General features: G+C 41.7%; 1 protein-coding gene across 1 annotated transcript in view; it reads left to right on the top strand.

The window, feature by feature from the left end:
- Positions 1–13,778, top strand: part of csmd3b (CUB and Sushi multiple domains 3b) — a 1,733,930-nt gene that overhangs the window by 1,340,402 nt on the left and 379,750 nt on the right. Inside the window, exons 19-21 of the mRNA XM_067976258.1 lie at positions 6,039–6,155; positions 9,298–9,513; positions 9,930–10,118. Coding sequence (XP_067832359.1) covers positions 6,039–6,155; positions 9,298–9,513; positions 9,930–10,118 — 522 coding nt within the window. The remainder of the gene's footprint in view (positions 1–6,038; positions 6,156–9,297; positions 9,514–9,929; positions 10,119–13,778) is intronic.

The following is a 13,778-nucleotide window of genomic DNA, read 5'->3' as shown; positions in this document are numbered from 1 at the left end:
ATCAGTGGTGGGTCCTCATAGTGATACCCAGGAGCGGGCATTATTGGACACAATGGACAGGATTCGCGGAGACATGGCAGTGGTGGTGTCAATATAATGTGTGCTGTTTGTGGCTCTGAAATTCAATATGGGTAACACCCATGACAAACCCTCAGACACCCTTGTGCACCCCCTTCATGCTGACGAGACGTTTGCCTTACCCTGCCTACTGCACATATGTGATGCATGCCCTGTGGCTGCAGCACAAGTGGTGGCAGGTTGAGTGAGGCTGGCCGTGAGCGAGATGCACGAGAGGGTGAGTATGGGATGGAGCCATGAGATTGTATGAGGATTGGGTCGCGTGTTAGTGGCAGGATGAGTACTGGCGAGGTGAGTAGGTGGAGGTAAGATGAGGATGGGGTGTGAGTGGGCATGAAGGGTGATGTGACAGAATAGTGTTGGCGGTGCCGAAGGAGATTTGGGGTGGGGGCAGTGTTGTGGCAGACGGAGTGTAGGGGAAAGACTTCGTGTTCTCACTGTGGCTGACCTACTGCGGTCATTGCAGCGCCTCCTGCACTGTATGCAGGTGGGCGATATGTTGGTGGCGCAGGTGACCCCCTCTGCCACCTCGAGCCAGGCCTTCTTGGTGGCAGAGGCAGGCCGCTTCCTCCCGCCCGCCGGGGGGAAGATCTGTGTCCTCCCCCTCCTCCTCACCCCATCTGATGATACCTGGGGTGAGGCATCATTAAACTGGGAGCAGCCTTCCCCCTGGGCTGCTCCATGCTGCAATTTGTCCCATTGGTTGCAGCATCTGTCAGTGGAGGACTGCCCCTTTAACTAGAGAGCCTCCAGCTGACAGATCGTACTGCGCATGCGCAGCCCGCCCGACGTGCAGGCCAGCGCCGTGGACCCCGGAGGAGCAGGTAATTGGATCCTATTAGTGGATTGCCTGCTACGATCGCGTGGGCAACCCACTAATTTCGCCGTTCGCGTTTTCGACGCTCCCGGAGGACCACCCGCTGGGAACCCGCAGGCCTGCTAAATTCGAGCCCATTATTTGTATCTGCTTGTCTGAGCAAGTGATAATTTGCCTGGTAATTCATGAAGAAAGTGAATGATGCTTGTAGTTATTTATACTATCTGTAAAGATGAGCGATCATTAATGTATTGCTGAATTTCCTCATTTTCACCGTGTTTTGTATTTCCTTGATCTTGCCAAAGTTTTGACCATGGAAATACATCTCTTCATTATTAGTCAATTACAGTTTATTTCTTAATTGCATTTACAAAACACTTCACTGAAATTGGAAAAGTTCATGCAGTGGAAATTTAATCCATAAAGTTGTGTTTCAATTTTAAATGCATATAAGAGGAGTGACAAGGTAATAGCGTGCCTTGTTTTGGGCAGGAAACTAATTAAACCGCTGTCATTTCTACATAACATAAAGTCTTAATTTGCCTTCTGCCGTCCTTCAGCCACGCTTTGCATATTACAGTAGATCCAGGAAGTTGATTGAGGGCATTAATGAAAATAATTCCCTCTGGTTCATTCATTAATTACACTTCTGAATGTCTTCTTAGCTACCTGAGGCATCATAATGTTGAACAAATGATTAGAAATTCACATGCTATTCTGCAGTTTTTAAAATAATTGATTCTAGCTTTCCATCTGTAGTCCATTTTATCATAAATGACATTTTATGATCACATTTTATGACTGTCATTTAGAATTTTAAAGCAAAGTGCTATGATGTTTCTTAAGCAAATTTGCTGGCAATGCTTTCACATTCAAGAAAAACAAGCTGTTGGCCAACAGAATGTTTTATTGGTGTTAATATGAATTACTTGCATTTGCGGACAATTACAGCATCAATAACCGAAAAAGTGTTCTTTTAGATCATTTGTCCAATTACTTATTGGTTTGTTCATGGCAGTGTTTTCATTCACTCTTTTAAATAAGACATCTCGAAAGAATGTATACTTGACTAATTCTAGTCTTTGAAACATAGTGGGATAAAGTGCTGGGCTATTGAGGAGATTTCACATGGAGCGAACTTCTGTGATTCAGGAGAAACTTCTTTACCCAGGAAGTGGTTAGAATGTGGAACTTGCTACCACATGGAGTCGTTGAGGCTAATTGCATGGGTGTATTTAAGAGGAAGCTAGATAAGTACATGAAGGAGAAAGGAATAAAAGGATATGCTGATAGGGTGAGAAAAAGTAGGGTGGGGGGAGGCTTGTGTGGAGCATAAACACCAGCACAGACCAGTTGGGCCAAATGGCCTGTTTCTGTGCTGTAATTTCAATGTAATTCAATGTAATTGTCAGAATCAGGACAATCAATGACTATGGGTCTCTTGAGGTGACAAATTAAAGACAGTAGGAAGTAAAGCAAAACATTATACTAGGTACTGCTTTAACATACATTAACACTTATGGAAATATTCCATGTAGCGACCTAAACATCCCCATTCAAATGCAGAGTAGTGGTGAACGGTTGTTCTTCAGACTGGAGGGAAATATAGAGTGGTGTCCCCCAGGGGTCAGTATTAGGACCACTGCTCTTTTTGATATATCTTAATGACCTGGACTTGGGTATAGGGGACACAAATTCAAAGTTTGTAGATCATACAAAACTTGGAAATGTTGTAAACAGTAAGGTGGATAGTAACAGACTTCAGGAGGACATAGACAGACTGGTGAAATGGGTAGATACAGGGCAGATGAAATTTAATGCAGGGAAGTGTGAAGTGATACATTTTGGGAGGAAGAATGAGGAGAGGCAATATAAATTAAATGGTACAATTTTAAAGGGGTTGCAGGAACAGAGAGGTGGCATGACAAGTAAAAAAGCTTTTTTAAAAAAAAAATGGGATCTTTGGCTTTATAAATAGAGGTATAGAGTACAAAAGCAAGGACATTAGGCTAAAACTTTATAAATCACTGATTAGGCCTCAGCTAGACTATCGTGTCCAATTCTGGGCACCACACTATAGGAAGGATATCAAAGCCTGAGAGATGGTGCAGAGGAGGTTTACTAGAATTATACCAGGGAAGAGGACTTCAGTTATGTGGAGAGACTAGAGAAGCTGGGATTGTTCTCCTGAAAGCAGATAAGGTTAATGGGAGATTTAATAGAGGTGTTCAAAATTATGAGGTGTTTTGATAGCATAAGTAAGGAGAAACTGTTTCCACTTGTGGTTGGGTCAGTAACCAGAGGACACAAATTTAAGATAATTGGCAAAAGAACGAGAGGAGAGATGAGATTTTTTTTTATGCATCGAGGTGTTATGATCTGGAATGCACTGCCTGAAAGGGTGGTAGATGCAGATTTAATAGTAACTTTCAAAAGGGAATTGCATATATACTTGAAAAGGAAAAAATTGCAGGGCTATGGGGAAAGAGCAGGGGAGTGCGTCTAATTGGATAGCTCGTTCAAAGAACTGACACAGGTATGATGGGCCAAATGGTCTCCTTTTGTGCTGTAAGATTCTGTGAAATTAATTATCTTGTAATGTTTTAAAATAGATAACATTGAATCTTCAGTGCAGTGATCTTTACCAATGTGTGGGTTTGGCTTTGATGCATTTTAAATAAACTCTCCAGAAATGTTTATTCCAGGTGATTCTCCACCGAGCACGAATGGAAAGAACACTTGTTGCAAATTTTTCATTTTTTTCCATGCCCCAGACCAGCAATGTTCGTGGTGAGGCTTAAACATATGGGAGTTAAATGGCCCCAAATATGAATGCTGAAAAATACCTGTTTCTCCTTATTTATTGATCCACATGTAAAATCGCAGGTACAAGTAGTTTTGAATTGTGTTATTTCTGAGAATGAGAATTTGCTAGAGAGCAGTTAATTATGGAGAAAAGATGCCTCTTCCCATTATTCATTGTGAAATTTCAGGCCTTACGAGTTACTACTGAGTATTCCCTTTTAATTCGAGGAAGCAAAGTGACACAGGAACAAGACACACATAAGATCATAAGAAATAGAAGCAGGAGTAGGCCAATCGGCCCTTCGAGCCTGCTCCGCCATTTAATAAGATCATGGCTGATCTGATCCTAACCTCAAATCTAAATTCATGTCCAATTTCCTGCCCGCTCCCCGTAACCCCTAATTCCCTTTACTTCTAGGAAACTGTCTATTTCTGCTTTGAATTTATTCAATGATGTAGCTTCCACAGCTTCCTGGGGCAGCAAATTCCACAGACCTACCACCCTCTGAGTGAAGAAGTTTCCCCTCATCTCAGTTTTGAAGGAGCAGCCCTTTATTCTCAGATTATGCCCCCTAGTTCTAGTTTCACCCATCCTTGGGAACATCCTCACCGCATCCACCCGATCAAGCCCCTTCACAATCTTATATGTTTCAATAAGATCGCCTCTCATTCTTCTGAACTCCAATGGGTAGAGTCCCAATCTACTCAGCCTCTCCTCATATGTCCGCCCCCTCATCCCCGGGATTAACCGAGTGAACCTTCTTTGTACTGCCTCGAGAGCAAATATGTCTTTTCTTAAGTATGGAGACCAAAACTGTATGCAGTATTCCAGGTGCGGTCTCATCAATACCTTATATAACTGCAGCAATACCTCCCTGTTTTTATATTCTATCCCCCTAGCAATAAAAGCCAACATTCCGTTGGCCTTCTTGATCACCTGCTGCACCTGCATACTAACTTTTTGATTTTCTTGCACGAGGACCCCCAGATCCCTTTGTACTGCAGTACTTTCCAGTCTCTTGCCATCAAGATAATAACTTGCTCTCTGGTTTTTCCTGCCAAAGTGCATAACTTCACATTTTCCAATATTGTATTGCATCTGCCAAATCTCCGCCCACTCACTCAGCCTGTCTATATCCCCCTGCAGGTTTTTTATGTCCTCCTCACTCTCTACTTTCCCTCCCACCTTTGTATCATCTGCAAACTTTGATATGTTACACTCGGTCCCCTCCTCCAAATCGTTAATATAGATTGTAAAGAGTTGGGGACCCAGCATCGACCTCTGTGGAACACCACTGGCCACTGGTTGCCAGTCCGAGAATGAACCATTCATCCCAACTCTCTGCTTCCTGTTAGATAACCAATCCTCCACCCATGCCAGAATATTACCCCCAATCCAGTGATTCTTTATCTTGAGCAATAATCTTTTATGTGGCACCTTGTCGAATGCCTTCTGGAAGTCTAAATACACTACGTCCACTGGTTCCCCTTTATCCACCCTGTACGTTATGTCCTCAAAGAACTCAAGCAAATCTCTCGCACCATCTACTGCACATTGGCAAGAATCGTTAAATATGGCCTTGCAACATGTAACATTACTGGGCAAACATCAACAATATAAACTGCTTTTCACTGTTATTAAAGACATTTTTTTTAAATTCCAGTTGAGGATTTTCTACCTCCACCTCAAGCTGTGCACCCAGAGCTGCCTATTGAGGAGTAAATGTATCATGCTCTGTATCACTAAAAGACTTATTGTTCTCATATTTCACTATTTGTCTTCACATTCCACTTATTTTTAACAGTCTGTATCAAAGGATGGTTTGCATTTTCTCTTTTTGATTGAAATGTTAGTGAGTGTGCCATAGTTCTATATTCCAGGTAACTCAATTCACTCTGAAGACACATCTGTATGATAGGGCTAGTGTAGCACAATTTACAGTAATTGCCAGAACAATTTACTGGGAGTGTTTCCAATGCATAATCAGGGATTAGGAAGGCTTCGGTGGTTTGCATGAGCTGGAAGGGACTGCTCACATTACATTTATTTTTGAGAGAAAGCAAATCACCTGGGAATTTTAAGATTTGCAGCAATCATATTTGACTTATTGAAGCACAGTTTTCCCATCGAAAAGTATGTGTGAACCACTTGTGGTAATGACAAGCAATACCGAGACCATGATTACAATTGAAATGCAGTTTTAATTCAAATGACCCTTGACTTGGATGCTTTTGTAGATTATAATCATTCTTTCCTTGCATACTATTGCAAGCATTAGATAGTACCGAAGTGCTTTAATTTTCAACTTCTATGCTGATTTTCTTTTTTCCTTTGTAGCGCTATGTGGTGGAGATATTCGAGGACCCACTGGTACTATTCTATCACCTGGTTACCCTGACTTTTACCCAAATTCATTAAATTGTACGTGGACTGTGGAGGTTTCCCATGGTAAAGGTAATGAACTGTGTATATGAGCATTTTACTTGTTCCTGCCTATAATCTATCTGATTGTATTCTAGTCATGCAGTCAATTTTAACTTGAAATGGATCTGTTTGTAAAAATGAGCTGATAATTTACTGAAAATGGCAATTACTTGAGATGAAGTAGGTCAACTGTGATCCATAAGTATAACACTAATTCAATCACCAACACATTGGTATCAGTGAAGAGAGTGAGGAAAGTTTATATATTAATTGTAATCAGTGAAAGCAATACACTCTGCCTAGCAGAATTATTGGTTGAATTGCCATCTGCTTAATCCAGAATTTGGGTGGGTGGCGGAGGAGGTGAGGTGAGATAGGACGTTAGAGAGGAACTGGAAGGTGGTACTTGTCCTGGATAGAAGATAGATCAGAAATATCAGTAAATCTGGAGGAACATTCTGATCCTTTACACACCTGATGACAAAGACGATACATTTTGCTTGGTGATGTGGTATTGTTCCTGTTTAAATATTGTGCTAATTTCCAAAAATACCATTCCTATCATGCATGTGGAAGAAATTGGTCTTATCAGCATTTCAGACAATCCTCAGTGGGATTAGAGCTCTTTCTGTTTTCCCTCAGCAGCTCCTAAGGCAACTGGAAATTTACCGGCTCTCCACTGAGAGATCCAGACGTAGTCAGTATCACAGCACAAGTTTTAATTTGTGTGCTTTGAAATCAATGATAGTCCAGAAATTAATATCAGCATTCTGTGGAACAGAAAAAGACATTATTGTATGAGATACTGAATTCTCACTCCTTACACAGGAAGCAGAGAGAGTGAAGTAAGAAGTAAAAATATCTGTGGAAAATTCAGGCTGAATACCTTAACAGATTGATCTATATATCCAACGGTGGAGTTGAAGGACTGGCTACCTGGTTCAGGATACAGCTCCAGCATGCTGAGTAACCCTACTAAGTTGTCGTGGGATACAGACCTTAGTGGCCAAGCTTTTAAGCAGAGATTGTTACAGCAGAAGAACCAGATTGAGATATAATTTGTCTCCTTATGTATTATATTGAAAGATCATCTGGGTAGTTTAGATGTGTACAAAACATATGCATTCCCATTAATAAAGTCATGGAGCAACAGTTGTCTGCACTGCAATCTACCATTGTGCACATGGCAACATCACTGGCACCTACAATGGTGACTTCAGTTATGCAAACTGTACAGGAGCATCTCTCAAGAATGCCCCTACTAATGTTATGAGTACTTTACACTCTAACCTTCAAGATGCAATCACAGCTAGCTTCCACTTGCTTGGAGAACTGTTACAAGTAAGCATGAAGAAGGGATTCTGAAACCTCATAGATATCCACTGCTCCATACTCACACAGATCAGCAGGTTTCATGAAAGGATGTTCTTCATCAGTAGTCAATGTGGAGCAGCACAGTTCAAGGCCATGGGTACTAATTTCAAAATCAATTCAATGCCATCATGCAGTCCTGCACAGATGACAGAAAACATTAAGCACATACCAGAGAGCCCAAGCACAGATGTAAACCCACCAGTGTTAGTCACAGATGCAGATAATGGACCTTCTGTATGCCTGTAAAATGTAAACAATCTTACAACACCAGGTTATAGTCCAACAATTTTATTTGAAAATCACAAGCTTTCGGAGGCTTCCTCCTTCGTCAGGTGAATGTCATGTGAATGTGAAGGACATTCACCTGATGAAGGAGGAAGCCTCCGAAAGCTTGTGATTTTCAAATAAAATTGTTGGACTATAACCTGGTGTTGTAAGATTGTTTACATTTGTCAACCCCAGTCCATCACCGGTATCTCCACATCATGCCTGTAACATCACAGTTGCTTATGCAGACATCCAACAGCGCAACTCCTTCATCTAGGTAAGTAGTTAGCAGTAGGGCATATCAACAACCAACACAGAGGAATTCACAACACACAACAAGCAAATGTGCAGCAAAGTCCAAGAAACATGTACACCACTAGTGCTGCAGCATTTACTAAAATTAATTCATTGTTACTACATATTGCAGTCTGTCATTCTTTCATTATAAAGAAACAAAATAAAATATCAGTTATCCCAAAGTCAAATAAAACATACTTTAGATCTAAGTTGGTGGAATGTCAGAGAATCCACTAACTGTTGAAAATGGAAGGGTGAGGAGTGCATTCTGTGGGAATACCCGAAGGTGCAATTGCATAGTAGCACTGGTTACATTTCTGAGCGGTTGTCTGTAGCCACACCTCAGTTGCTTCTATACTTTGGTTATTTGAGATTCTTGTGGATCGGTGCTTCTGAATTACAAGAGTGGACTAATGAAGTTAGGCTTATTGGTAGCAAAGAAATCAATGTGTGTGGAAGAGAAAAGCTTAAACAAGAGAAAGGTTGGAGGACGTGGTGCAGTTAGGACAAAGTACCTGATCACAATACCACAGGGGATTGGATGGACATGTATTCATCAAAAGGTCACATATTACTCTCTCCTTTTGATTACAGGGGATCAAATTATGAGGATCACAATAGAGAAGAAACTTGTCAGGACCAACTGTTCCTGCACCTTGTTAAAAGGATTGGCACCTCCAAATCTAACTTTCACAAATTAACTTACACAAGCACAATTCAGACCCATTTAGTTTATGCTTTGGATTTAGCATTCATCTCTAGTGAATATAAATTATTTAGATGTTTTTCTTAATATTTGTGATATTTTGTCTAGCACTATTCCATCAAAAAGTGCACTTGTGTAACACTTGTTAATTCATCAGTATTAAGGGTCACATAGTGAGTGTTAATCTGCCCTATAAACGATGGTTAAAATATCATAGGCTTTTCATTTATTATGTTTTCAAAGGGCATTGCCACTGCTGCTTCTGTGTTTTTTTTTAATACAAATAAATTGCTTTATAAATTCTAATCAATTCATGACTTGATAAACCATTTTGTAAATCCAATGTGGTTGTGCCAGACAATGCAACAGGGGGTGTTGCGTTAAAGAATAATCTTCATGTGATGAAGCTTTAGTTTGAAATAGCATGTGTTCAATGAAAGGAAATACATCAGTGATTCCTGCCTGCCTGTAAGCCATTAATGCGATTTGGAATGTGATTTTAACTCATTCCATTTTCCTTTTTTGTAGGTGTACAGTTCACCTTTTACACATTTCACTTGGAGGATCATCATGACTACTTTCTAATCACAGAGAATGGCAGCTTTACTCAGCCTCTAGCACGGCTCACAGGCTCAGAACTTCTTGCACCAATTAATGCTGGTCTCTATGGAAATTTCAAGGCTCAGTTACGCTTCATTTCAGACTTTTCAATATCCTATGAAGGATTTAATATTACATTTTCAGGTATGAAAATAGGCATGTGATATACTAATCCGTAAATATCCTAATTTTAACACAGAGGTTAAAGAAACAAAAAACATATCTGCTGTAGCTTTGAAATGAAAACCAAAAATGTTGGAAAGTGGTTAGAATATTTAAAGTCTTGACCTCTACCCATTGTTCTCTCCTCCCTTCTTGGTATTCTTGGGTTTGTTAATCCAATTCTGATGAGAGGTCACACCCAAAATATTAACCTGTCTTTCATTTCAAGTACCAATTGACCTGTTATGCATTTCCAGCACTTTCCACTTCTATCATTTAATTACAACTATTTTAAAGAGTCTGTTTCAGACCTTTAGATGTTTAAACTTACAGATGTTTTTTTTTGAGAAATTAATAAAAATATGCTTCTTAACACATCTCTGTGGTGATATTGGTAGAATACAACTTGGAACCCTGTGAAGACCCAGGCAATCCAGCATTTGGCAAACGTATAGGGACATCTTTTGGCATTGGCGATTCTCTGACTTTTTCCTGCACTCCTGGTTACCGTCTGGAAGGTGCATCCCAGATCGCGTGTCTTGGAGGTGGTCGTCGTGTGTGGAGTGCACCTCTGCCAAGGTGTGTGGGTACGTGGTCAGCTGCTTTCGTTTGCTTGTACATGTAGTTGTTGTTTATGGAGTTGTGGTTAATGGCATGCACATGATAATGAAACATTTAGTCACAGCAGTGTTCATATTGGATTCAGTGCAATCGACAATATTGGTGTTTGAGTGGGGTGGAATTAGATATCTTTCATGGTTGACTTAGGTTCGAAAATTATTGACTGAATTTTAGCAATTTATGCCATGTAGATGAATGTGGATTAAATAGCAATTGATTAACCTCTTTGAAGGTAGAATAATGAGGCACTGTAATTAAAGATTTAATTCAAAGAAAATGGTTTCACTAATGGGGAGGAAAAAAAAGAAAATAGCTTTCTTGACTTGAGAGAGGGGCTGTGGAAAAGAAAATAACTGGTCGGCAACAAAACAAAGATTACATTCAAATGAAAGTTGGCCATTTTAGGAACATAACAAAAATGTCCTGATTTAAGTAACAGTCAAATACTGAATATTCAAGGCTATTTAAGAAAATGTGATGTACAAAATTTAAGAATAAACTGAAACAGTTTAATTTTTTTTGGTTAAATTGAATCACCAATATGATCATATATTGTTGATGGTGCATGTCTATATTCTCATTCCACAAGTATTAAGGATCCATAAAAATGCAAGTAGAAAAGTCTTGCTCATTGATGAAAGAACCATTTCCCTATCTGCCCACAGTGCAATATTCTACTTAGTCAGTTTGAAAAAATTCTGGATCACAGCACACCATCAGACTTCACTTTTAGTTTAATTGGTGTGAAAATAAAGCCATCAGAAACTGTAATTAACCCCAGCTCATATAAGACCTTTTACATTGCTGTTCATTATTTCTTCTTTTCCGTTTGAATTTCTCGTCTTACTGCTTCTGTCCTGAAGATAGTGACCATTATTGGTGTCGCAACAACAGTTATCTGGTATCTTGTCAAAAGACCTTTCTTCATATGTGATCCTGGGCAGCTAAACCCATCTGGTCTTGAACTGATGTGCGTGCAAGTATGTCCAGTAGAGATTACTTGATAGTGATGTGCAAGGGAAATGGTTTCTATATTTTCCTTGTCCTGGTCTGGGAATGCGAGTGTCAACTGAAGAACCTCTATTCCTGCACCAGCTGAGATTGGCGAACAGCACAGACCAGGGATGAAACTTAGATTCCTGTTGTGTACGGTTCACTACCATATGACATACTGAGCCAATGGGGAACCTGTGTTTATTTCGGATTCAAAATTTTCAATATATATGACATTCATTGCTGCTCTGAATTCTGTACTAACGTGAAATTTGTATGCATTGGGAAAGAATGGGGAAGTTTTGACGTTGGATTTACATTCTGATTTTCTAAATTTAAAGATTACATGGTGAGCAAGAAATCAGACGTGCCCAGCCTGTCAAAGTCCCAACACATCTTAAGTATAGAAGACCAAATAGTAGAAGTTCTTATTATTGCTTCATAAAACTGTGAAACAATTAAACAACGGGATAAGAGCTTTTTTTTTTATTCGTTCATGGGATTTGGGCATCGCTGGCAAGGTCAGCACTTATTGCCCATCCCTAATTGCCCTTGAGAAGGTGGTGGTGAGCCGCCGCCTTGAACCGCTGCAGTCCGTGTGGTGAAGGTTCTCCCACAGTGCTGTTAGGAAGGGAGTTTCAGGATTTTGACCCAGCGACGATGAAGGAACGGGGATATATTTCCAAGTCGGGATGGTGTGTGACTTGGAGGGGAATGTGCACGTGGTGTTGTTCCCATGTACCTGCTGCTCTTGTCCTTCCAGGCGGTAGAGGTCGCAGGTGCTGTCGAAGAAGCCTTGGCAAGTTGCTGCAGTGCATCCTGTAGATGGTACACACTGCAGCCACTGTGCGTCGGTGGTGAAGGGAGTGAATGTTTAGGGTGGTGGATAAGGTGCCAATCAAGCGGTCTGCTTTGTCCTGGATGGTGTCAAGCTTCATGAGTGTTGTTGGAGCTGCACTCATCCAGGCGAGTGGAGAGTATTCCATCACACTCCTGACTTGTGCCTTGTAGATGGTGGAAAGGCTTTGGGGAGTCAGGAGGTGAGTCAGTCGCTGCAGAATACCCAGCCTCTGACCTGCTCTTGCAGCCACAGTATTTATGTGGCTGGTCCAGTTAAGTTTCTGGTCAATGGTGACCCCCAGGATGTTGATGGTGGGGGATTCGGCAATGGTAATGCCATTGAATGTCAAGGGAAGGTGGTTTGACTATCTCTTGTTGGAGATGGTCATTGCCTGGCACTTGTGTGGCACAAATGTTACTTGCCACTTATGAGCCCAAGCCTGGTGTTGTCCAGGTCTTGCTGCATGCAGGCTCGGACGACTTCATTATTTGACGAGTTGCGAATGGAACTGAACACTGTGCAATCATCAGCGATCATCCCCATTTCTGACCTTATGATGGAGGGAATGTCATTGATGAAGCAGCTGAAGATGGTTGGGCCTAGGACACTGCCCTGAGGAACTCCTGCAGCAATGTCCTGGGGCTGAGATGATTGGTCTCCAACAACCACTACCATCTTCCTTAGTGCTAGGTATGACTCCAGCCATTGGAGAGTTTTCCCCCTGATTCCCATTGACTTGAATTTTACTAGGGCTCCTTGGTGCCACACTCGATCAAATGCTGCCTTGATGTCATAGGCAGTCATTCTCACCTCACCTCTGGATTCAGCTCTTTTATACATGTTTGGACCAAGGCTGTAATGAGGTCTGCAGCCGAGTGGTCCTGGCGGAACCCAAACTGAGCATCGCTGAGCAGGTTATTCGTGAGTAAGTGCCGCTTGATAGCACTGTCGATGACACCTTCCATCAATTTGCTGATGATTGAGAGTAGACTGATGGGGCGGTAATTGGCCGGATTGGATTTGTCCTGCTTTTTGTGGACAGGACATACCTGGGCAATTTTCCACATTGTCGGGTCGTTGCCAGTGTTGTAGCTGTACTGGAACAGCTTGGCTAGAGGCGCAGCTCGTTCTGGAGCCCAAGTCTTTAGCACTACAGCCGGGATGTTGTCGGGGCCCGTAGCCTTTGCTTTATCCAGTGCACTCAGCCGTTTCTTGATATCACGTGGAGTGAATCGAATTGGCTGAAGATTGGCTTCTGTGATGGTGGGGATATCGGGAGGAGGCCGAGATGGATCATCCACTCAGAACCTCTGGCTGAAGATGGTTGCAAACGCGGCAGCCTTGTCCTTTGCACTCACGTGCTGGACTCCGCCATCATTGAGGATGGGGATGTTTGCAGAGCCTCCTCCTCCCGATAGTTGTTTAATTGTCCACCACCATTCACGACTGGATGCGGCAGGACTGCAGAGCTTTGATCTTATTCGTTGCTTGTGGAATCGCTTAGCTATAGCATGTCTATAGCATGTTGCTTCCGCTGTTTAGCATGCATGTAGTCCTCAGTTGTAGGTTCACCAGGTTGGCACCTCATTTTTAGGTATGCCTGGTGCTGCTCCTGGCATGCTCTTCTACACTCCTCATTGAACCAGGGTTGATCCCCTGGCTTGTTGGTAATGGTAGAGTGAGGAATATGCCAGGCCATGAGGTTACAGATTCTCCTGCTGCTGATGGCCCACAGCGCCTCATGGATGCCCAGTTTTGAGTTGCTAGATCTGTTCTGAATCTATCCCATTTA

This window comes from Heptranchias perlo, chromosome 3 (genome assembly GCF_035084215.1).
Source record: "Heptranchias perlo isolate sHepPer1 chromosome 3, sHepPer1.hap1, whole genome shotgun sequence".
Classification (NCBI taxonomy): Eukaryota; Metazoa; Chordata; class Chondrichthyes; order Hexanchiformes; family Hexanchidae; genus Heptranchias; species Heptranchias perlo.
Note: the sequence above shows the minus strand (reverse complement) of the source record. Positions and strands in the feature narration are given on the sequence as shown.